The sequence below is a fragment of the Sipha flava genome, unplaced genomic scaffold, assembly GCF_003268045.1.
Source record: "Sipha flava isolate LNK unplaced genomic scaffold, YSA_version1 71_pilon_pilon, whole genome shotgun sequence".
In the NCBI taxonomy this organism is placed as follows: Eukaryota; Metazoa; Arthropoda; class Insecta; order Hemiptera; family Aphididae; genus Sipha; species Sipha flava.
The window spans coordinates 794,915-822,428 of NW_020273611.1; the positions used below are offsets into that span (position 1 = coordinate 794,915).

The 27,514-nt window shown below is 32.8% G+C and overlaps 1 protein-coding gene across 1 annotated transcript; it reads right to left on the reverse strand.

Moving 5' to 3' along the window:
* Positions 1–1,070: 1,070 nt before the first annotated feature.
* Positions 1,071–27,244, reverse strand: LOC112692240 (solute carrier family 23 member 2). The gene is made up of 14 exons (XM_025566847.1): positions 27,137–27,244; positions 19,379–19,513; positions 18,419–18,576; positions 13,396–13,601; positions 12,544–12,670; positions 11,150–11,270; positions 10,000–10,141; positions 9,073–9,186; positions 8,717–8,856; positions 6,334–6,481; positions 5,937–6,016; positions 3,530–3,671; positions 3,327–3,447; positions 1,071–1,422 (listed from the first exon to the last, which is right to left on the reverse strand). Exons 1-14 carry the CDS (start codon positions 27,173–27,175, stop codon positions 1,365–1,367), a joined length of 1,731 nt encoding a protein of 576 aa, XP_025422632.1. The 5' UTR covers positions 27,176–27,244; the 3' UTR covers positions 1,071–1,364.
* Positions 27,245–27,514: the final 270 nt, after the last annotated feature.

Here is a 27,514-nt window from a genome sequence, read left to right on the forward strand (position 1 = left end):
TAACACCGTTGTAATTATTATTCAATAAATACAATCATTTTAATAAATTTAATGATAAGGATTCACAAGAACTTCAAACATTTTTCTCTTGTCCTTGTAGTTCATAATTATAATGAAACATAATTTTTTTTTACGTTTTCGTTTCGCTGTAATTTTAGTTTATTGTATTTTGCTCAGTCTGCTAATTGGAAAAAAAGTTTACTTGCTAAACATTTTTACGTGTACAAAGTTTCTTCTTTGCGTAAACCTTTTAATTTTTCGAACTGTCCTGAAGTTGATCTAATTTCTAGTTTCGTTTTTGAAAAGTCGTAGTGTATGCGCTCATATTAAGTAACTACAAAATGTAATTAATCTTTTTTATTATTTTCATGTCGTTAGAATGACAAAGCATTTAAACACAGCTGCGAAATATTTTGCCTTAGTTGACTTTCAATTACTGTTGACGCTGAACACACAAGTTAAAGATAATTTAAATAAAGGTAATGCTTTGTCAACATTACTAATCGCCATCGTATACTTGATAACTTATTGATTGTGTAAAAAAATTATTCAAATATTTATTTTTTGAACAGTTAAATAATAATGAAGGCTCATAGGTATCATAAAGATTTTTTGTTTAAAATATTGAGTACATTATCACGATTTACGAACATTTTTTATCATGAAACTATGGTAAAAATTATTAGTAAAATTATATTTTCAAATCAACGTTGCTCAACCATTCGTTTAATTATAGATGTTGAATGTTAAACTTTGTATTATAATTATTTCATCGTAGTATATGCAAATTTTAATTTGTAAATAAATATATATAATTTATTATTAGAATAGACGACGTTGTGCGCTTTCTTTAACCTAATTTCTTTATTTTTTTTTCATCATAATAGCAATTAATCTAATCTTAATAAGAAAAATATTTCTTGGGCGAGGCAGAATCATGCAGCTGGTTATAATTTAATTATTATTATAACAATAAGAATTTGATATTTATATTTGAATTAGTTTGTTTTTTACCGGGTAGTATATCTGTTAGTATAACATTATGGTAAACGAAAAAAATCAAATCAACGTTCACATCTGTAGTTATTTTATTACGATTTCGAACGAACACGATTTTTATTTAAATGCGTTCGTTTGTTAACTACGTGCATTGACAAGTGAAACAAAAGAAAACCGGAATAATCGGTGAGAGCATTGGATTTTCGGGTAAACATTACCACAATCTAAACACCAAGTTTGGTGGGGGAAAAAAATAATAATAATTTTTTTGGCCTTTCATGATCGGTAAGGATTATAGCGATCAATATGGACGTTGCTTCTTGACAGCACGGCACTAATGTGTACGATATGAGCACAGAAAGCGGTTAATGTGTCTTCGGTCTGTACGTGGGTAAGAACGGAACGGAGTACGTCCATTTCATTCTGAAAAATGTACGAAAGAATCAATAATAATACGATTAAAATGTTTTTAGTAGAAGACAAATCAATCGATTACCCGCAATGCGATACATCATTTATAAACCTGTACACATAACTATAAATTGTAATGAAAGGTACACGCTTTACGGGCAGAGTTGGACATTAGTCGAATAAAAAATCGTTCCATTGATTATTTAAATAAAAATATATTCTTTATTCATTTATTTTTCATTTGATTATTCTAGATTCTTTTTATTCCTCTTTTTATTTTTTACAATTATTCGTTATTCATTATTCTTCGTAGTCGTTTTTATCTCAAATGATTCATAGATGATTTAAAATTCCAACTATGTTAAAAATTGAAACCTGTATGTTTCTTTTTTATTGCTATATTATCTACTATCGAAAATGTCAAAACCAAAAATCATAAATAATATTTTTATCTACGAGGGGCTAATCCAACTGGTTTAGCACTCGATATCGGCATGTTATTATTCCGCACACAGGGTTTTACTGTTTTAGTAACATTTTTGTAATTTATTTAATATAAAGTCTGACATACGAGTAACTTGATGTTAGCCATATTGTAAGTGCTGAAATTTAATTTTGTATAGTATTTACTATTATTATTTCATTTTTATTATAATTATTTGCTTTTATGCTATTATGAAAATTATATTTTTATCAAAATTTTGTTACACGAAAATTGGATATTATTTAATATTTATTTAATTAATTTTTTCATAAGTTGAATTATTATTCAGAATTATTTTCATTTTCCATTAACAATTAAAATTATTTAAAATAAAATATTACTCTCTATTCACAAATTAATTAGTAGTTATTCATGATTTTTTTTTTTTATTCATCATTTTGATTTGTTTTAGCCCAACTCTGTTTACGGGAATTGATAGCGGGTAAAATTAGCCGCCTGGTAAACTGATCATGAAATAATTTATTTTTTTATCCATACAATTTGTATTGGAACACAATAGGCGTAAAACGAAAATACAAAGAGGGTGCAGAAAGAATTTTTAAAATATGTGAAGCCTAATATTAGACCCTAATAAAGAAACTGCTAATAATTTCCAACTTCTGTATTAGAACTAATTTTATAATTATATTTTTTTATTGATTTATAATTGTATTACTTTCAAAATCGTTTTTTTTCTTTTTTTTTTTTGTTAATTAATTAATTCGATGAATTATTTCATCAATAAATTAACCCATTTTACTAGTTATAAATTCACTGGTGATCAATAGCTCACGATGAATTCACCGAGATCTATCTATTAATAGAACAATTAACAACTTACAGCCGCAAGCCATCAGTTATCGAACGATTTATTTTGTGACAAGGTGGCTCTTTTTCGCGACAAACCTAATACTAAGTTTTAAGAATCACTACGCTAGAAACGATGTTGTTATAGGAAAGTTCTAAAAACATGTTGATTTTGTATTAGTAATTGTGCACTCATTAATGAGAATGAGAGTTTGTATGTCTTTGTCTACACAATATTATATACTAATTATAATATCCTTATCTGTAATATTCGATAGCGCTCATATGAAAACCATAAACAAAATTCGAACATTCTACTTGCGAAAATACGTTTCTAGTAACAAAGTTTTTTTTTTAAATTTTGAATTTCGAACGTAAATTCTCCGTAAGATAAAATTTTTTTTTCTTGAAAAACTTCTATTTTTCAAGTTTCATGACAATTATTTAAAATAAAATCGAAAACGTTTCAATGCCTCGGTATCGAGAAACTCATATCTGTTTTAAAAGCCAAAGTCGGATTACGAATTTCGGGGTAAGATTAGACACCGTTGTTTTTAACCAAAAGTACGCGGGTGTAGAGGGTGTGTTATAAGTTATCATCAGAACTAAAAGGGCGAACGCTTACTTTCTTAACGTCTCCATGCCGATCGGAAAATCGTACGTACTGGACTCTTCGCCCGTGGTCGGCGCACTGGTCAAATTCATTTCCTTTCCCCAGGCAATCAAGCCCCTTTCTTCCGGAGTGCCTGTCAAAAGAAACACAGCCGGTAAACATGACACAGCGAGGAAATAACTGTTTTCACATATTGTCACGCGATACTTTCGTACCAGGTATGGTGTTGTCTAAAAAGCATCCGATCATGCCTCCGACTAGAATACTCGTACTGCAAATAACGGTCAATACGCTGTCCAGGATTTCGTTACCAGTTTGGATCACGTTGGGATGGGCAATAAGCCATTTCGGTAAGACCTGAAACAACGAAACCAAATTAGATTACATTATGCATTTGCTATTTGTCTTGCATGCGTTTCAACTGTTGACAAGATATCGAATAAACTCATTCTGAAAAGAAAATATTACTATTGTTATTTGTTCAACGGACAAGACGTGGTGCAGTAGAATGCAATCGAAAAGGCCGATTATATATTTATGTTGTTGAAATTTAATTGTACACGCGATGAAATAACCCCTTTTGAATACAAAAAAAACTTTGTTTACTGTAGATATACTGTATATAATTATAGAATTGATTGCAAAAATATCGAATAATCAAATCTTCGTCACACTTCTACAGATTGTTTATGATCTGATGTCATTGTGCGCAGTCTTGAGACTTATCTAGATAAAAATATTAATTGTATATTATATTGTCTAGGTAAAAGCGTAAAACGTATCTATTTATCTATTTTAGATGAACACTTTAGTTCTCTACAGTGTTTGTTTACCTAGTTATTTTTTTTTTAATGTATGTATGTTTTTTTTTGATTAATATTTCGAGTGTTTCAAGGGTTCAGGGATTTTTCGGTGCATCACCAGTTGGCTTCGACAAATATATTCAATAATGAAAATATCCAGTGAAATTAATATGATTGAAAGAGTACCCATACGTTTTCCAGAATTTCGACACACATTTATACCATAATGAGCATTGACCAAATGTAGTTGTTATTTAGCGCAAATCTGTAAGCTTCACCAAGAACAATAATATATAATAACAACAATTATAACTTTTTGGGTAATGGATAATAATTAAAAATCATTGTTGTTGTTTACTGTTTTTTTAGTAAGAACTGTTAACATCTTCTCGAAAATAAATCCTATGAACCACGCGGAGCAGATTTATTTTCGTAATTGTATATATTAATAAATTGTAAAATAACTTGACGCGCTATACGGCCAAAGGGTAACTGCCCGCCTACCGATAATAACTGTTAGTGTTTTCCGACACGATCGGTCTTACCACGGAAAGCGTCAACATGAGATTCACAAATGAATGTGTATTATCAAATTTTTATCTAATTTTTTTTTATACTTAACAAATAAAATATTTTAAAATCGAGACACATTTCAAACGCCTTAAACAAATATAAAATATTTTATACGTGATAGTCCTGATAATTCAGGAAAAAATTATTTTTGGTTTTTATATTTACAATTTAATACAAAATCATTGTTTTTTTTATAAATGTATCTGCTTTTTATCTAGATGAATTGTCTTTTATATTTTATAAAGATAACATAAGTTGAGCCTATTTTTATCTTTGTCTAGACCAAAGGTGGGCAAGTTAATGAAAATGATTAACTCGAGTTAAGTTAAGTTAAGAGAACACTAGATCAATAAGTTAAAAGTTAACAGTTAACAATTCTTAAATTTAACTCGATAAGTTATAAATTAATAAGAAAAAAAGTATTAACTTAACTCAGTTTAAAAAAAGTTAATCTATTTTTTTAATTAGTAAGTAGATATAGATAAAAAATGACTTTGTTCTTTAGAAAGATTTATTTCATAAATTATAATAAACAATTTTATTAAATTTTTATCATAATATACAGCAGTGGCGCTGAAGTGTTTGAAAAATACTTTGACATTGTACAATATACATCGAGGGGTTACTCACTACCATATTTTTTATCTTTATAGTTAAAATTCTTTATACATAACATTCTGTATCCAGAATCCAATACTCAAAGGTGGGCCCCCAATCTACAAAATCTTATATGACATCTGATTTACAGTGTATGCGACCATTTTACTTTACATGATTATTTAATTTTTGAATTAATATTTACATATAAACGAAAAATTTAAAACATTTTTATTTTGATAGATCCTTTTTAAATCAACTGTAAAAAGCTAAGTTATTTCAACTTCCAGTTAATCTAGATAATTTAAAAAGTTTATTAGAAAATAAACTAACTAGTTAAAATCAAAGTCAAAAAAATTAACTGTTTAACTTAACTTAACTTTTTAACTATGTAATGCCCACCTTTGGTCTAGACACAAATGTATTTAATTGGTCTCCTCACTGATTACACGCGGGAAAAATAGTTCAATATATTATTGCAGTATTTTTCATAATTTTAAACATTATTTTAATATGTATGAAAATGTATTTTAATTGCAATCTACAGTGACTGTGAAAAAATCTACGACACAATCTATAATATAGGTATGTACACAATATGGTATGTTTTAATTATTATTATATTTAAAAATGGACTTTGTAAACGTACCAATGAGAAAAATATTGAAAATCCAATAATGTATAAATTTCTCGACGAGTTCAACTGAACGTACTGCAGAGCGGATAATCCTATTAAATCAAACAATCGTAAATTCAAATAAATTAAACATAATAATTATAATAAACACAAAAGTAACAAAAGAGTAATGCTAATGATCGTCAAATATCCGAATCGTATAGTGTAACAGTTTTGAGTGTTTTCGCATACCAAAGCACGAAAATAAGAATACGAGAAGCATTCCATAAGTGCATTATGATATTTTATTCACTGCAAGATTATACAGTTTATTAATATCGATTTGCTAAATTATAATATACTATCGTGTTATTTGACGATCATTTTTTGATTAGACTTTGAATATGCAATATATTCGTAATATTATTACCAAATGCACTTATCATTCCGAACATGATGCAAAACATTCCTCCCACGATGGGTTCAGGGATGATAATGAAGACGGCACCAAATTTATTGATGATACCTTGGATCAACATCAGTAAACTAGCGTACTGTATAACACGCCGGCTGCCGATCTGGAAAAACGGAAAAATATCGCTTTACATGTGGATTGGTTGCGCAAGTTTGGTTGTGTTTTCTTTTATTTTTTTTCGCGGCATCTTAGGGTGTTCGTTTAACGGCGACTGCACTACCCGTAGCGTATATGGCTATATTCTTAGCTTGCTCGTGGCACTCGTGATCTGCCGTGCATGGAGCTCAACGATTTCGTCGCTTCAAATCCGGGTGAGATCATCCATTCGTGGGTAGCTAATGGCGTCGAACGCAGCAATTACACGATATGAGCTTTTCCGTTTTAACAACGGTTTTGCAGCGGGCACGATTTTGTTCACAACAAAAGTAAACAATATTTACGACAAAAACGAAATTAAGTAAATTTTATTGGAACTGTTGCCGACACGGATCGTAGACAAAGCTCGGTCTTAGCTTAGGTATAAAACGTTGAATAATTAAAGGTCCGAAGCCAATGATACATTATTAACGATTACGATGGACGCTCAAAAAAATTTTGATTTTAATTTTTTTAATTTTCTTAATTTTATTTCACTTATAAGTAATACATTTACGAGCGAATTAATAATAATAAGTAATTGTACATCGATATAATATAGTTTTCCGTGGTTCGCCAAATGCGATAAGAACATGCGTACAGTACGAGTCGGTTATGGATTAAAATATCTTTAAGTCTAAGTACAATGTCGTAAAATGTAAAATGTTATTAAAACAATAAAATTCAATAAAAATGATATCGGTGTTCGACTGGTTCATTGTAGTGGTCTAGATTGCAATAAAGCGCTTTCGAAAATAATGTATATTTTTGAACGTTGACAACGTAACAACACGATAAAACATCGTAATGGTTGTCCTTGTATCATGTTCATTATTTAGTACTCCAAACACAAAGAGATTCACGAAAAACAATCAATAAATACAAATGATACGCACGCACTTAAGCGAAAACGTAACCTAAATTGTTATTGTTCCGTACGTTCGAATGTATCCGTATACGTAACGCTTATCGCAAAGATAAGAGAGGTATCGAACGAGTGCAACTGAGCCAACTCGGACAACACAAGAACGTCAAGTTTTGCGAGTCTTGGTAGTCTACTGAATGAAGATTTAATTCTTTACGGTTGTACTAACGTTACAATGTAACGCGTGTTTGAGTTCCAATTAAACGACGTAGTTGAGTTATTTTTTTTATGTAATAATTAACAGATTTCTTTGAAAATCCGTTTGTTGAATATCAACTAACACAAAGAGACTACATCAGTTGTGTTACGTCAACGTGTTTCATTACTTTTTTAAAACGACTGATAAAACACAACACGTTTTTAATGTTGACTCGAATTTCGAGTCTTTTGAAATTGTTCAAAACAACATTTTTCGAACCGGAACATAATTATACTAACAACAATAGTTATAATAATTATACGAATATAGTAATTATTTCGCGTGGTATATGTTAAAGTAATATTTTAATCTAATCGAAGCTGACTACGTGAAATCATTCGTAACGCACGTCATGTCGGATCGGAAATCACAAATTTTTCGACGGTTCATAATGTCTACCGTCGAGCTGTACAGTGTACATGTGACGGGCAACACGGTACCGATACTGGGCAATGTACACATTGCTCGGGCAATTTGGTCTTGCCCCGGAAATTTGAACCTCGAGTGTAAATAAATAATTACAAAGTTTCTCGAAAGCACGAAAACTCCACTGGTTAATCGTAAATATCAATTATTGCTCATGTATTGTTGTGTTGTCTGATCGTTTCGACGGACATTACTTTTATCAATCTGATATGGGAAAACAGTAGATTTAAAATAGAATAATATATAAACAGGTAGTGTTTATAGTATATATATTTCATTTATAATTATATACACCGATTATATTCTTCTATTTTATACATATATATTGTTTTCTCATATCGAATCGATAAAAGTAATACATCTGTGTGGATATAATCCGGACAACAATATATGAACAATAATTGATATTTACGATTGACCAGTCGAGTTTTCGTGCTTTTCAAAAAAAAAAAAAACTTTGTAATTATTTATTTATATCCGAGGTTCGAATTGCCCGGTATTCCGCATATTGTCCGCAACATATGTATTTATCGTACGTTTGTGAAACGCGATCGACGTTTTGTACGGAACAAGAGAGTGGGTTTCACGATCGCGGTCCATCCGACGAGGTTCCGCGCAACGATGACGCGCGCACTAATACCGTCGTCGTTTACCTTGGTGACGCCGATCGCGCCGACGTTCTCGCCGAACGTGTTCGTCCCGTTGCCGCTTCCCCAAAGTCCGGCGAGCACCGTCCCGAGTCCTTCGAAACCGATCCCTCTGTTGATGGCGTGCACGGGCGGCGGCGGAGCTCCTGCGCAAAACGTCTAACGTTGATTATTGCTACCTCTCGTCTACCGAGGTAGTAGAAAAATGTAAAAAAAAAATATTAATGCATTTTTTCTTTTTTTTTAGAATCTGCAGGGAATAAAAACGCTTTTCGTGGGCATTTATTTAGGGTTTCGCTGAGAGCATTCGATTCTCAGCCATAATCATGACGGTAAACGTTGTAATAAGATTTCATACGTACCGCACATTTTTGCTGTTGTCGGATAGTAACTTATGGACTCGACGGTACAAGCCAGTACGCCGGCCAACATGCCCACAACGCCGGCTACGCTGACGGTCGGCCAGCCCCATTGACCTGTGTGATTTTGCAAATATACCGACGCGTTAGACGTGATATATTGAATCGCGCGAACGTGCTCGTTACGGAGACGTAAAACCTCGTTTTACTTTTCGATCTCAACTCTTTTTCCCCCCGTCCTATAACTTGCACAATAAAGGATATATTTTTTTATTCGTCGAGACACTAACCGACGAAACTGTAGGATTTTGTGATTAAAAGGTCACCCTTTTTTTGTAAAAAAAAAAAAAAAACATTATACGAGTATTTATATTTTATATCTGTGAGCACGATTTAGACCGGAAGTATAGCTTAGATCATTATAATTATTAGTAATTTATAATAGAAAATATTGTCCGGTTAGAACTTTGAAGTATGTGACTTAACGAATTTCTCAATAGTTTTCTTAGTAAATGCGAAAAACCGAGATGAAGTTTAAAAAAAAAAATACATAAAATTTAATAATTTGAGTTTTTTATGTACAATTGTATAATTGTATAATTAAATTGTATTGTAAATTAAATTTGTTTAGATTGTACAATTGTATAATTGAAAATGTTATGTTTTCTTTTTTCAAGTTTTATTTCATAAAATGTCGATAGTATAATTTTGGTCTGACCAAAAATCTTAGAAATTTAAAACGAAGTTGTTCATATATATCTATGACTGATAAATGAAAGAAAAAAAAAAATTGGTACTTAATTTTGATGGAGCTAAATTTACACCTAACTGGTTTCATACCAAAACGTTTTAGATCGACACAAAGGATACCGTATTAAATAATACTAATAATGTTAAATTACATAGCTGTCATAATTGTCATTCACTTACCGGGGTACGGAATTCGGAACCACGACGAATCTCCTATAATCCGAATCTTAACGTCAGTTCTGGCAGGATGTCCGACCGGGAAGTAATCAGTCATAGTGAGCACCCCGCACAGTATCCACATTATCATTATGGTCAGCAACACCTAAACAGCATGGCCAAAAATACCGAAAACCACGGTATTATTTTGTTTCTGTCTTCGGGCAACGAGTATGCAGAGTGTTTCGCTAAGCGGTACAATACGATATTGTGCACAAACAAATATTTTATATTGTTGAATTTAAAGGAATTAACATTTGTCCTATAATGCGTTTAATGCAGTATATTTTAGTAGTACAACATAATATGAATAAAGTCGAAAATATTAATTGTGCATCAAACAAGAAATAAATTATAACGAAAATCAAGTTGATAAAATTCAAAACATTTCTCAATATTAATAATAACGTAAGGAACAAGAAGAAAGAATATTTATAATTAACAGGTATGTGGAATAAATATAAAAATAATGATATATCATTAAATAATAATTATTATTTATTGATGTTGGGATCACTTTTTTGTGCTAAAAAGTTATATGAACTTGATTTTTATTTTATTTTCTTATTTTTGTTGTTGTTTTTTGACACTTAATTATGTTGTATTTTAATATTATTTATTTTTGACTATACGTGTTATGTTATTATTGATATTGGAAAATTGTTTGAATTTTATTAACTTATAAAAATATTATTATTATTATTGTAAAATATTTTACATTAAATACACTTTAGTACAATTATATAAATATATATAAATAAATTATAGGACATTTGTTAATTTTTTTGAAATCCAACAGTATAAAATATTTGTGTGTGCTCAATCGTGCTGTATTTGCTTAAATAAAAAAAGGTAATATCTGTGCAATTGTGTTACGCTCCCGGTTAGGATATATTCATTGCCTAATATTTCTGAAGATAATGTTTTTAAAAAAAATTTGAAAAAAAAAAAGAAAAACGAAATTTGATTAATTTCATTATGCGATGACATCGCGATGCAACATCGATGCAAAGACATCGCATCGGATATATTTTCTCGAAACACTCTGTATAATAAGAGTAATAATAATTTTTGTAGGTATATGGCTTGTATACAGTGGTTATGTACGGCTTACCGGAAACAATTGGAACACGTTGAATTTGACCATTGTGAAGCCTTTTGTCTTGCTGTATGTGGGTACCGGTATCTGGACGTCGACGAGGAATTGCGAGAACAGCGTCAACAGAATTATCGTACTAATGGCGGAAAGGAACAGAAAAAAATAAAAATAAAATGTTAAACGGACGAAATAGTAAACAATCACAGTGTGTATGTGTAACAAGACGTTCGGACTGTAGTGCATTGTCATGCGCGTAAAGCGCACACTAGTGTTCTGCGTGGTCCGTATTCTTTCAGGTATGGCCGAATTGGAATGATTCAGAGGTTGGATCAAAGACGATTCGAACGCACGAAGTTGCACTAAACCTAAATATGGGAGGTAGACTAACTGTACCTTGACGAGAATACCAGAAAAAAGTTAGAGGAAAAGATCATTTTTAGAAGCCACCTCTGGCTCAGATCAAGATTAGAGCGAAATGAACCGCAAATCAGGTTAGGAAAATATTATGATGATTTCGGTCAGATTGAATAATAATTTCCTTCGAGGTTGACGGTTCGAAACAAAATCATTTGAATCAAAATGCAATTAAAACACCACGAGGTAAAAAAACAACTCTTTTGAAGCTAAGCAGTATACATTTTGTCTACTGAATGCTTGAAACAAAATTTAAATAGTTTTCACCAGATACTCGGAAGACGTGAGAGAATTTGTGAAACAAGATCCGATTTACGTCACGAAGATGACATTTTAAAGCTTTTCGTTCTCAGGTGTTATAAAAAGGTTTGGATAAGGATCGTGTTGAAAAACGGTATTTTCATTGCAATATCGATCTGAGCCGAACCGATTACACGCGATCACCGGGTTTATCTTCACCGGCCGAACCGATACACCACGGTGATCGGCAGGGTCGGTGAGAGGTTGGGGTAGGGAGACCCGGGGCTCTTACGTCCGAGAGGACCCAGCCTTTCATGTAATATTTTTATTGGCGCGGAACTAAGGGGTGGAAGATGGGTATTCATCTCCGGGCGTAATATTTTAGAGGGTACAATTTTTGTAATTATTAACAACTAATTTGATATTTTTAACTATGTTAAATACTGGTATTAGGTTAAAATTCAATAAGTATGATTGTATATTAATTATTAGAAAAAAATTCCCGAGAAGAGTATTTGATTATTGGTCTATATAGGGCGTAATTTTAACATTTTCCCCGGGAGTGAAAATTCCTAGTTCCATCTCTACAAGCAGTACGTATATCTTGATCAAACGAGTGCAATTGAAGGTGGCTTGGAACCGATCGGCCCCGGGGCCCTCGAAAGTTCTCACCAGCCCTGTGAAGATCGGACCTCGTACAACACTGCTGCGCACCCGTAACGTAGCGCCGTCGCCACACCGCGTCCACCACTCACCCCATGGATATTCCCCAATTCTTGGAGGCGGATTCAGCTGCGTTTTCGAACAGCGACAAGCCCACCAGCGACACGGTGGGGACGATCGTTAGCGGGGTCACATACTTGATTATCTTGCCGATCAGACCTGAAAGTAGCGGTCGGTTAAGGGCCGTTGGGTCAAACCCATGTCGAGCAGAGCCGACCGAGATCGGACCACCAAGAAGTTTTAATGTGCTGGAGGAAAAAAAAACATCGAAAAGTCCCTAAAACGCAAAACCCCGTGGTCGTACTAACTTTACAACGGTCGATCGTATTGCCGCGGACCCGTTAGCGCTGCGGACGAGCGTACTGTCGGTCACGATTTTACGATGGAACAATTACTATGCGGTTAGCGGTGCTCGACGGTCCGAACTTTTTTATCCTACCCGCCGGTATTCGCATACGATCGAAACGCTCGTTACGCGCATCCCTCGCATCCCTCTCTTGCCACGGTGATATACTCGTATATTTCCGTTGTTCCGGAGGTAAACGAATAAACGAGTCATATATGTGTGTTGCGATTGTCAGACGCTACAAGACCGCACTTGTCTGTTAAGCCGGGTGCCACGCGAATCGTGCACTCGGTGAACAATCGTCAATCGTTATGCTTTACGAGTCGTGCAGGAGGTTAGGTTAATCGTCGAATAGGGCGATCGTTTTTATCCTTTTTATCCTGATGTTTTATGCACTGTCGTTCGGATACGCGAAACGAAAAAAAACATTTGAATAGTAGAGGGTCTCTATAATGGAGGTTCGGATAATTAAGGTTCTACTGCAATTACATTAATGTCTGTTGAATTTACTGTTGTAAATCCCGTTACCGATACTTACCGGAGTATCCGATGAACACCTGAAACAAAGCCGATACGGCTATTGCACCGGAAAGCTCTCTCATTCGCACTTGCCATAGTTCCTCTTGTTCCGCGGCGTTCATGTTATTGATAACGTCCGACGAAGGACATCTCCACTGCGGTAGTTTCAAAATCGCCAACGTCGGAACGAGAAACGATATCGTTCCTCCTTGCACGATCGGCAGCCTGTCGAGAAATCGTCAAAAACCTTAACTGTCAGTAACATTTTGCCAATTGTATTGTATTCAGTGAAATATTATATTTTAATACCATGGATTCGCAGAACATTGCAATGACGTTCTAGAGATATAACAATGGTGGGATTAAAATTAAAAAAATGTTGCAAAATAAGCCGCGAAGGGCTTGGTGGTCAGTTGAGCCCTACCACAACTGCAGTACAACAATATACTACAATAAATCCTTAGTTCATATCATTATTGTTATAATTTTTATTTGATTTATAATAAATCTAAAGGAAATATCAATTTTACGGATTATTTTTAAGAAAAAAAAAAAAATGTTATGGGGATCTATCTCCACAATATCATTCCCACCAAAACTCTCGTATCAACTATCATCGCAACTTGTGCGTAATATTTTTAATGTCTTTATATATTTCATTATGTATATACTCGTTACGCGATTTTGATTTTGATTTTTTCTTCAACGTCGAATAAACACCGGCTGCATGATGTATGTACATTTACCTCTCAGAATATGCCCTTATTTATCGCCTGATTATCCATCAATAATTATAACATTTAATCCGAAAACAAATAATGTGCTTTAAACCATTTGTTTTTTTTTTTTAATCGCGATGATATCTTTATTGGGACCATACGCGCGCCCGTACAGACAACAATAAAAAGATTAAACGTAAATTGTATTACATGTTACGCGACTGGCATTGATGCGGTTAACAAGAGAATCGTACTCGAAACGCATCGCATTACTAAAATCGATAAATTAACCTACATAGTAATTCAGACGGTTAAGTCGTATACGCCGTATTAGATTGTTATTGTGTATAGTTATCGCACGACGTCGCTTATGATAATAATACCATAACGAACCGTACATTTCACTACGCAAAGCGAATGCTGTATTGCGTTAATTTTGTACCAGCCGTTCATCCGCACCGTTTATTTGTGTAACAATACACGTGTACAGTACGAGTGCTAAAAAAAAACGTATCTTATGACATCGTACAATAAGGGTCTTGGGATTTTGCGCCAAAAATTAATAACCAATATGAGTATACATTTATTTTGTTCGCGAATTATTTTGAATCGCTCGAGACGAGTGTAGACAGAGTGTGAACCGAGTAAACAAAAGTCTATCAGGTCTTAAAATATAATTTAGAACACAATTGTTAATGCGGTCGTTTCCCGACATTTGCGTGATAGCACGACCTATTAGCTTACTGTTTTTAATTTTCTTTTTCGTCAGTAACACGAAATTAATAAAATAAACGGAGTAGCATTAATTATAATCACGAAACACTTTCGAATGTTAATCATTCATTTTTTTAACAGGAATTCCGTTCATGTTTACATTTAAACATACACAATTATTAAAAACCATACGAAACATTATTATTTCAGTACTACCTGTTTACCTGTTAGTGGTTACATTTAATGTAAACATAATTTATGTCCACGTTACATCGTAGTTTTAATTTTTTAATTTATAATAAATAAATGGTTTTTTTTGTCCTATAAACTTTTGATATTCACTTTGTCTACTTCAAATTAAATGATGCCAAGAACAATGTATTCAACGGTAACAATTGTCTATTACTTCAAAATGATATATGGATAAATAATTTAATTATTGAATTAATTGAATTATTCCTGTGATTGTTAAGCGCAACAGTAAGAAGGGTTTAAATATAATATCGCATTCATGTGCGAATATATTTTGAATTTTGATTAAATTAATTCAATATTGACTGTTAACAATTATTATTATATGTACACGATGCAATTTATATTTAAAGTCCCTGTGCATACAATATTTTTGGGCAACCAAATAACTAGTGTGGCTTAAAAGGACGCCTCATCCGTATGTGATGTCTCCGTCTGGCAAACGTACAATATATACAATTTGCGTTCAGTAGTTCAAATGTACCTATGTTAGTATTATAACTGACCTATAATCCGACGTAAAAGGAAGAATTTTATCTGTGTTTTGTTGATCGATTTTTCCCGACATTTTAATTTCTAAACGAATTACGAATACATAAAGTATTACGATTAAAATAACTCATAATTAATTTAAAAATTAAAATATCGGAAAAAATTGATCAACAAAATATAGATAATGTAATAAAGTATTATAATAGGTCAGTTTACTTTAATATTAAATCTGACATCATTGCATTTGAATCACTGAACGCAAATTCGCTATGTTGCACGTGTCAGAGATAGACAACATATACGAGTGTGACGTCCTCTTAATCGAAATTCGTTGGTGTATTCGATTTCGTCATAGTAAGAAAATTCAAGCACTTACAAAAAAAAAAAAATCAAGGGTGACTCAAGATTTTCAAAAATTGTCTACACATAAGTAAGAAGATTGTATGTTAGAATCATTGTATTGCATTTTAAAGACGTTTTTGTACAAATCAAAATAATTTTTCAGCATATTACGAACAAAAACTTAGAAAAAATAATTAATTCAAATATAATAATAGCGCAAAAAAAAAAAATAAATAATTTTTAAAGACTGATGGTAATAGGATTAATTTGAGAATTTGAGTTAAGACAATAAAATTAGATTTTGTTGAAAACAGATATTATTTATTATTTTTATACTGAAATGGAAATTATCTAATAATATACCATACAATTAAACAATCGACACAGATAAATTATAATATAAAAATTTAAAAATACGAATGTTCAGTTTAAAATAAATAAAATAAATACATATCCAGTAAATGTAACTGTTTTATTTTGTTATTTTTCGTAAATTTTCTCTTATAATTTAAAACACTGTAGAGAAATTAAAAAAATTACCCAATGGATGCACCATTTAGACACCATTTCCTATTATAAACCATCCTTTCTTTTGATAACCGAGTCAATCCCAGTAGTTTAATTTTTGAAAAAAGCATAAAAAACCACATCATGGTAAAACCTGCAATTAATTCCTCGCTTCTTTCAGAATCTGAAATACGATTTTTTTAAAAAACTTTTTAGCTTGCAAATGTAGTTTAATATGTTTTTAGAACGACCATTATACTGATGAAACAAAGTAGATTAACCCATCAACCGAGACAATTATTTTTCTTTCTATCATTATTTGTAACGTTTATATATATATATATACATACAATGGGAAATGTTCATGTAAATATTCATATTTTAAACGCATATTTAAGTGTAATTTGCATATTTTTTTGTCTACATATTTTAATGACGTTAAAACGTATTTTGAAGGTCTTGCCAGACTTTAAAACAAAACGGTACGAATTATTTTTTTCATACTTTGGAATGTTGAACACGTTTAATAGCGAAGTAATAAACTACATTCATAATAATATATGTGTATTTATTCGCTTTTATTTTTGCTTTCATTTGTTTTAAATATCTTTTATCAATATGTACCCACGCACCAAATGGCCATCTGCCGTTTGGCGTTTATTCGACGACTAAATAAATCAATGTTGGTCAACGAATGATGTCCGATACGACAAGAAGAAGAAGAACGGATGATGTCCAACGAGGTTTATAGTACCTATACCTCGTATTTTAATGTCAGTCACATTTTTTAACGTATACGTTATTTAAATTATTTTAATAAACCTAAAATACAGTTGAATTACATTATTTCAATGCATCAATGCAGTTATGTAATTAGTATGGCGTACGTGCGAGTAGAATATGCGTCATCAGAAATAAGAAGGTCAAAGGGTAAAAAAAAAACATAATATGTTTTTTTCTGATTTCCGCTGAATAGCACATTTTACGTAAACAGCAGAACACCGCATAGTATTTCCATAATAAGCACATTTTATTTAACATCGTGTTACCAAACGTTGTTGCTGGAACATGCATAAATACGAATAGAGCACTTAGTTATAGACAGAAAGTAGTCAGTCATAAGCGTGCGCAGAAATAAATTACTGGCAGGGTAGTCATACACAACACATTGGCATTTAATATTAACAACAAATTTGGATGAGGTAACTTCATTTAACTTAATGGTTATATTTTTCCAATATTCTTATACACGGATTTACCGTTTACGAACGTTTCGAAGCGGTTGAACATAATATGGTTATTTATTATGGGGATAATATTGAATATTTTGGTGAGGGAGGGAAGGTGCACAGAGTAGTCAAGTGTCTTCCTGACTATCCCATGCGCACGCTTATGGTCACAGTTCTAGACTAGCTGTTCACTCTTTGTTAAACTTTTTATCGTCGTGAACTTTGTCACCACTACATCGTACTTAGTCATCACCAGTAGGTACTAGTAATTTTTAAACGACAGTGAGCTATTTTTATTTGAATCATTGTTTATGGTGTTAATAAATTATTGTAACTTAAAATTACTTCAAAATACAAACGTTGTGTTTATTAACTACCTAACATTTCACAATCACCTCAAGTCAACCAGGAACGCGCTACGTCGTTAAACGGTTAATATGATGACAATCTTAGTGCCCTACTACAACAGACAACTACATAAAGAACTGTAACGATTCACAGCCTAGAGTACAACGAAATAAATATATAGAACTACCGAATCGGTTACTAGTTTTGGCTGTAAGTGATTTTAAGTTTACGTAACATACGAATTAGATAACTCATTAGAAAACATTTTGAAAACCCGTTTGCGTTATTTTCTAATATACATATTAGTTAACGATTGATATTTTATACTACTGTATCCTTGGCTGTGAATCGTGATAATTCTGCAACATTATTTGTTACGATATACGACGAGCGTATAAAATCACTATTCATTAATTCGTTGTTCATAAACGGTATATACCTACAACCGAACGTGACCTGTGCGTACGTCACTATGGCGGTTACGAATATCATGGTGGATATGATGTGACCTCGGGCTGGATCGTCCTCGCGCATGCACAGTGCCGGCGTAAGGATGAACGGGATGGACACGATGGCTCCGATCATCGTGAGGTAATGCTGCAAAACGTAAACAAAATATGACCCACGGAACCGACGAGTTTTTCGATCTATTATCATTGATCGTCTCCAGGGGCCGGATAAATGGAACGGCCGTTTATCGAATAAAATCGCAATATCAGTTGTAGTCCGATCGACAAAACACGGCTTAACTCGAGCGTATTTACCATGTGTGCAAACAAATCAGTTCTCTGCAATGTAGTTCGTCGGCTCGAAACTCATAAAATCGGTGAATACCGAATACCTAATGTCGAATACCAGGGGGAACGTTTCAAGGCACGAAATGTTCGATCCGAAGTGTTTATACCGAACCGTCGTCTGAACACGGAGGTGTGGAGATAGCTTTTCGAATTGTCTGACGAAACGTCGTCGTTGTTCGGTTAAATCCTGTCCCGGCGCACCCAGATCACATTAGACGACTGGGTTCCCGGACTTAAGGGACACAATGGTCGTTGGTAAAAAAATGCGTTAGACTTTGTCGATTGGGTGAATTGCACAACTAACGTTGAGACGGTGATAACAAGACAGAACGTAAAAATAACGGATTTCGGCGTCAGTCGGCTGCAACAATGTGCTTGATTGTTTGTCGTGGAAAATCGTGTACGTGTGTACGTTGCGAGAGGGAATTGGGGTAATGAAAAATATTGTGATCCGTTCGCCGTGACTCGTTATCGCATGTCGTTTATCCCAAAGATGGATTAATATTTACTCGTTCGCGAACCGAGAACGATGTTTAACGTACACCAACATCATGGTTTTTACCCCGTCGCCGGCGGTCATAGCAACACGTTTTGCCACGTACCTGCAGGGCCATGAAGATGCACAAGTACCACGGCGGGTTGTCATCAATGCCGTAGGTGATCGTGAGCCCCTCGGCGCGCCTGGAGTCGGTCTTTCCGTTCTCATCGATCGATTGATTCGACACCAGTTCGTTCGTCTGAAAAGCAAACGGCAGTGTACTCTAGATTTTACTCAGCACTAGATCCCGCGCTGTGTCCCGGAAAGGGTTCCCTCGATTGCCGAACAACGGCAACGCGCGTGCGGTACGTCCCTACCCACACCAGTGACGGTCATGATATAACATCAAGGGGGGCTATTTTCAGCTTTTTGCCCCCCCCCTACGATTACATGTATCGAATGAAGAAAAATTCATTATGTTTATGTTTCTATTATGAATGACATAACTTTCATTTTTTATTTCATAATCTCAATAGCTTAATTTTATTGGAACGTAAAATATAATAAAAAGTCCTTAAATTCTGAAAAACCCCGATCAAACACGACTAGCTTAACCTTATTAATTCTAGTTGTGGGTCTGTCAAACTTCCGCTAACGGTGTATTTGTCTATTGTTATCAATTTAATGTTTCATGCTGATGCGAAAAAATAGTTTGAACATGTATCGTGAAAACAATAGAACGTACAATATATAACAGTTAACATAAAAAAAATCTAAGGGGGCGAGCGCTCCTTTGCCTCCCCTAAAAACCGTCACTAACCCGAACGTATATTACTATTCCCCCGGACGAACCTTACGTGTTCGCACTTGCGTCATCGTTCGTTCCGTTGCGGGTTACGCATTTAGGGGACGGGCTTTCGAAACGAATAGATAGAAACAGCGCCGGGTCAAACATTTGTGGACCCCTAGGCAATTACAACTTTGGGCCCTACAAAATTATTTTTTTACATACATCTTTAACATTACTATCCAATAATTAAAATAAACACCTTTAATAATAACCAACTAATATTAATAAAATAATGTTTATTGATTTATTTTATTATTATTATTATTATTACATGTAACACCTACAAATTAATATATATTATATTTCATAATGGCTTTTCTCTTGTAAATTCATAAATAAAATACAGGTATTATTAAATAAAAAAAAATATAGTTTTCCGTTTTCACAGGGTTCTTTAAATGAGTGAGGCCTTAAGGCGGGCGCCTATTCCACCTTATGGGTGAAAATTGTGTGAATCAATCGCTTGCCAAGAGTACCTACCACGGGATCGCAAAAATCAATTTTCAATCACATCTCGCGGAGTATCGCTCAAATCGGATGCCATTGGACCAAGAGCAGGCAGGAATATTTCTATGTATACAAAGTTTTCCGAAGTACCAACGAAATTACGTTTATACGGCGTGGAGGTAATATGATCGCGTAATATTTCCACGCGTTGGTACGCTGTGCAATTCACCGGCAAGTTGCGATGGTAAAACAGATGACCCCACCCCTATTTACTGGTGATCTACATACAGCACAAATCACGGTTATAGATGTATTTAATGTATTTATCCAAAATATTTTTATAACATCGAAAAATACCGTTTTTACCATTTGACTATGAGGGGTTAAAAATAATATTATTGTACAGCAACGAATAAATAAAACGAAACGATTATTTCAAAACTGTCCACGTTTATTATTACTCTCAGGATGTTATTGTTTAAATATCATCCAAAAAGATTGTGAACAGTACATCCTTTTCGTTGACTTGAGACTCGATCAAACGTCCATGTAACATTTTTGGTGTTGTACCGCGATTTTTCCAATATTTTAAGTTTCAAAATCGACCACTGACACTCATATTGTTTGGTACATCATAATTTATCTTTGATAATTGATATCACATTGTTGTACTATTATCTAACTTTTATTTCATTTTGTTTTTTTCATTACAGTAGAACCTCTATTTCCGCCATCAGCTAGTTCGCTATACCGGTTGATTCGAACATAGTATTATCAATATGAATACTTAAAAAAATAAGTGCATTTGGATTTCCCAATTTATACTGTGTAGCTAGATATATTTATAAAATTAATTTCCAGATTACTATTTATCTATTTTTTTATTTATTTAACCTTCCAGCGGGCGCACCACTATTTGAAACAAGAGTAGTCGCGCGTTGCAAATTTTACAACAGTTCTAATATGCTGTGATAATCGTACATATTATCTGTATATATAAAACAATAAGCTGATTGACTGCTATCAACGCACAGCTCAAACCATTTGACGGATCTGGCTGAAATTTGGCATAAAGATAGCTATTATGATGTAAACGTGCGCTAAGAAAGGATTTTTCGAAATTTTGAATTTAAATGGTTGAAATCGGTTTAATATTTTTTGACCAGGTCGATAACTGCGCTATTGAAAATGAATTATATTAAATAAAACTATTAAAAAATTATTAAAAAACTATTAAAAACTATTTAAAAACTATTAATTTTATTTTTGGTAGTAAATGACGGGTATTGCATAAATATTAAACAAAAAGATCCCGCAACAGGTGCCAAAACAAATAAGAATGTTAGTTCAAAAAATTATTATGCATATCGGTTGATGATTAGACGTGATCAGGACTAAGTTATTTTACGATGCATAAGCTTTGTCAACAATTCATGGTCGAAATATATATAAAGATAGATAGCGAACGATTTCGATACTTCGATTTCGATTCAATCAAAAAAAGCTGCGTGCAAAAGATTCTCAAAACAATTGTTAGATATTGGAGATGGGAAAGTTACTACAGATGAAACGGGATGTATAAAATTACCGAACGATTTCTGCACAATCATTTATTCGCAAGATGCTCTCATTGACCAGATATGTCGCAGTGTACACAGACAATACACAAATCATGAGTGGCTGGCAGAAAAAGCAATTTTAGTAGCAAAAAATGTGGAGGTCAACGAATTGAATCTCATGATACAAAATTTGTTACCAGAAAACTTGGTGTCATACAAATCTAGATACAGTTTGCGATGCTACTGAAGTTGTAAATTATCCAACAGAGTTTTTAAACTCATTGAATTTACTAGGCATGCCACCGCATAATTTACAATTGATCATTATAATTTACCATAGATAAAATACCTCCTTCAGAGTCATTTAAAGTTGTAATACATGCAGATAAAAAACCACCAGAAGAACATAGAGGCAGGTATAATGCACCAACGGCAAATGAAGTTGCTTTAGTGTTAGTAGATCAGCAGTTTGATCGAAGAGACATCATCCTCGAAAACCGAAGTAACTCACTTCACCGTATCAGTGAGATACATCGAGCATAATATGCACTACAGTATCCTTTAATGTTTTGTTGGGGGGGATGATGGGTATGCAATCAATATACCACAACGCGATCCAAAAACCAAGTTACCGCTTAAAAAAACTGTCTCTGCATCAAGTTTTTACTCATATAGAATAATGGTCAGAGAAGGAGAAGACAACTATTTAGTTAATTATCGTTCTCTTTTTAGTCAATATTTGGTAGATGAATATGCCAAAATTGAAACTGAAAGATTAAATTACATCAAAAACAACCAAGCCAAATTGCGTGCAGATAGTTATATTCATTTAAAAGATGCGATTGGACGACAAGACATAGAAGCTAATCAGTTAGGCCAAATGGTTATACTCCCGTCAACTTTTACTGGTAGGCCAAGGTACATGCACGAAAGAACACAAGATGCTATGACCTACATTAGATATTACGGTCGTCCTGACTTTTTTATTACTTTTACATGTAATCCTCGCTGGGACGAGATAAAAGAGCTCTTACTTCCCGGTCAAAGATCATATGATCGACATGATATAATTGCAAGAGTGTTTCGGTTAAAAGTCAAAAAGACCATGAACTTATTGACAAAAGGTAAAATATTCGGAGAAGTGAGATGCTATATGTATTCAACAGAATACCAAACTGTAGAGAGGTTCAGGTAGTTGTAAGCTATAACTTATCGAATAGGTTATGATAATAATCATTATCTTAAAAACTAAATTAATATAAATAAAATATTATTTCAAAAATCTTAATTAATTTAAATTTCAATAGATTTAACAAAATTTAATCTTGGCACGTTACATACATTTATATACTTAAACCCGGCAACGACGGGTAATTCAGCTAGTATCTAATAATGTAAAAAAAAATAAAAATGTATATGTTACATAATAATATAAAATAATACCTTACATATTTTTGTTCTTATAACCACACAAAAATAAAAATTATTAAATAATAACTCAGGTACACCGAACGTACACACGTTTTGTGTTTGGCGTAGGTATACGGAATGGCATGTGTTGTATTTTGCGACAACACTATAAATACTTCATCAATTGTCTGCAATAAAGTGAACTGAAACACTTCAAAAATAGTCTAAAACGTAGAAAATAACATTTCGGAGGAATATCCATGACCGTCGATAAGATAAAAAATATAAAAATATAAAAAAAATAGAATATAAGTTGAATAAACAAATAAATATAAAACTGTTGTACTATTTACAACAGCGTGCTCGCTGGAAGGTTAATTTAATATATGTATGTAATTAAAAATAATATTTAAAATAATTGAATAGATAAATTTGATAAAATGTTGTCTTCAAATGTTTCTGTATACTCTGATAATTCGACTTTTTTCGCGTTCCGAACACGCACTCAATCACGAAGGTGACGGATTGGAGGAGTTCTATCGTATATTTAGCTGTACAAATAATCATCTCGTATATGCGTAAACTACTTATCGTGGCTAGATTACTAACACCCAATACATCAAACGGTGTAACCGCAACGACTATTTTCATTAACTTCTTTTTCCGATGGAGTAAAAACGAAAATCACAAATAGTATTGGTTTTCAAAATATATACGAAAAACATATGTATATTATTTACGATTATTAAAAATATAAACTTTTAATTTACCGATTACTATTAATCGATGGTTTTTGTAGGTTAACGATGAATATTAATTGTATTAATTGTATGGTTAACAATTGATTATTTAAAACTATATCTTGTAAGATACGAGTATAATGTTTTAAACTTGAGTTTAGTTTAATGTAATTATACGCACTTCATCGTATGCAAAACTGTTATAAATATAAAGGAATTCATTGAATAAATACTCTATAATGTTAGATATAACACAACTATTGCCTTTCACTAACATTATTATTAGTACGATAAATACGTAAAACGCAAATTGATTTCAACGCTTGATATTTTAATATTTTAAGTTTATACGTATATTTTTAAGTAATGGTTACAATTTAAACTGTACAGTGTAATATTTTCAATTTATAATAAAAGTTAATTTATTATAGTAATAAAAAAAAAATAAATAATAATAATAGAAAAAAATATTATTGACATGGTTTGAAACGTTGTGTTTAAAACAGAATTTTCAAATACAAATGTGGTCAACTTAAGAGAACAATTAATTTTAATGAGTCAAGTCATGACAATAATGTTGGATTATAATTATTTTTTTTTCACATACCTTGACTGTACTTTAAGTTAAACGGGAAAAACCAAGTTATTATAATGGTAACAATGTACTTCAATCGTTGTTCAAAAAGTTAATTAAAAGTTAGTTTAATAAAAAGAAAATGTTGTAAAAAATTTTTTATCCGAAAACGTTTTGAACAGCGGTCATCAAAGCCGCACACTTACCGTTCATAACCATCGTTCAATATCGCACACATTTATTCTATTGTTAAAAAGGGAAATTTGAAAGGTCGATAGTTCAAAACCGCACACATTTAATTAACAGTTCTTTCTCCCTACATACTTTGTATGTACGGTTCACGTTACCGTTTCATATGATTCCCACTCATAATCGTTTTTTTTATCCTGTGACCTATTTGGGGTGGTGTTGCATAGCAGATCGGGGGATATTTTCGTTTTTAACTGTCCGCGCGAGCGCAGCGAGCGAATGATCCCACCCGGTCTCGAAGTGCACTCATGTTATTTTAGATAAATATATACGTTATTGATACATATCAATGTGTGCCGTATTGAACGGTTTAATTTGGCGGACATATGTGGGATTAAGATATAAAAATGTGCGGTTTTGAACGACGATCTGTTTTTGAAAGTATGCGATTATGAACGACGCTCGTTTTGAACAAGACAATTTTCAAATGTTACGTACCTATTGTACACGTACATCTATGTGTTAAATATAATAATATAATATTAAATACAATATTTCTGGAAACTTTGAAATCCTGGCCAAATGTGCAACAAACGAACATAAATCGATCTCATTCCATATACGTCTTGCCAGTGGCGGTGGCCGGATTTTTGTTTTTAGGAGGCTAAAAATTATAATGTAGGGCCACAAAAAATTAGATTTGAGTAAAAAAAAAAAGAAAATAATAAAGAATAATGATTAGCATGAACTTATGAACTAATTACCAAATTTTAAAATTTAAAATGATTACAACACTAAGATAAAACTACGATTAAATAATTCTGCAATTTTCGTGTGTATCGGAAAACTTGTTCATTATTTCATCAATATTTACCTTATGGTTTTGTTTCACGTTTTTCGATTGAAATATTAAACTTATAAGGTTAGTAAACTACTGTTTAAAAACTCTTTACACGTTTTACATATAAAAATTTACGATTACATGCAGCTGTTGGCACAGGTATCGTTTAGCAATGGTACATAATTTATTTTTCTAAAAGTCTTCATATTTCTTAAGAAAATTATGAAATAGGATAACATCTTTAATTTTAAATTATTTTTTGTTTCATAACGGTTCATGGACTTTTGTAATATTTTTAAATTCTATTTTAGATATACTATGTTAAACAAATTATCTTTTGAAAAAATAAGTGTGGTGTCATATGTTAAAATTTTTTTTTTAAAACTCAAAATTGAATTTAATTAAATTAAAATAGAGCAATTACCCAGCTTATTATATCAAAATTATCACCAAACATTTTATCCAACTCATTTGTTATTGCGTCTAAAATACAATAGAATATTCCAGATCTAAATTTTTTTTAGTGCTTTTTTTTCTTATACAAATTTGTCTAACCCTTTTGGTATTTGTTTAATTTTTGCAGTTGGATGAGTAATATTACAAACTTTTAAAAAATATCTGTCGCTTCATTATAAAATAACTTATGTTTTTCAAGATTTCTCAGTTCCAAAAAGCATTTTTAGTGTAGATTTTATCAACATTATACTGAAAGCCATGTAATTATCATAAAATATAATACGGCAGTACATTAATCTAAATTACATATGGTGAACAAATACTATTATTTTCTGATTATGAAAAATAACTATCCTATTATGTCTAAGGCTACTGGTGGGGCGAGGCATTTTTAGTAGGGCCCTAACACTGCGGTGTCAATTGTGAGAGAAACAACTCATGAATTTGCTACGGTCTGGGGTTTAGCGATTCCAAAGTCGGCACATCATGAAAATATAAAGCTATTGATGTTGTAAATCAGAAAAACGATACGTGGTACATCCCGGGTACTTGTGTACAAACGTACAAATCATTATGTTTTCGGACCGGTTTGACGTGCCCCTACCCAACGATAATCGGCACCATTGCGTCTCGCCTCGAGATTGTTACGGAACGAAATCACACGGGATAATAATATTAATAGATTTAATAAATCATGAATCACGAAACGTGTGAGAGAGAACGACAACGATTGAAATGTGAAAAATAAAAAAAATAAATAAATAATTATGCATCTCAAAATCCGTTGTCGAATTATCAAACGGGTGTTGGACTTACGCTCAAGTTGATGTTCACAAATCTTCTCGGGTCGTCCATGGCGGGCGGCAGCGGATCAGAACGACGTTCGGTCGAGCGCGGTCGTCCGTCGTGGCCAAAAGCGATTGGAGCAATGAGAGCGAACCGAACAAACGGTTGATCAATCGTTTCGGAACGGGGCCCGCGGGGGTGTTGTTGATCCGTGCACGGTCCTCGTGCGTTATCTTATCGGCACGAGAGTAAACAATACGGTGCGTACATGTCCACGTGTTATATTACTTCTTCTGCCGCCGTCGCCAATAGAGCGAAACTGCTCAAAGCCGACTAAGGAGGCACCATTATTACGACGGATTAAAAACGGAACACGTGCGATTATGAAAAAACCAACACGCTGATAAG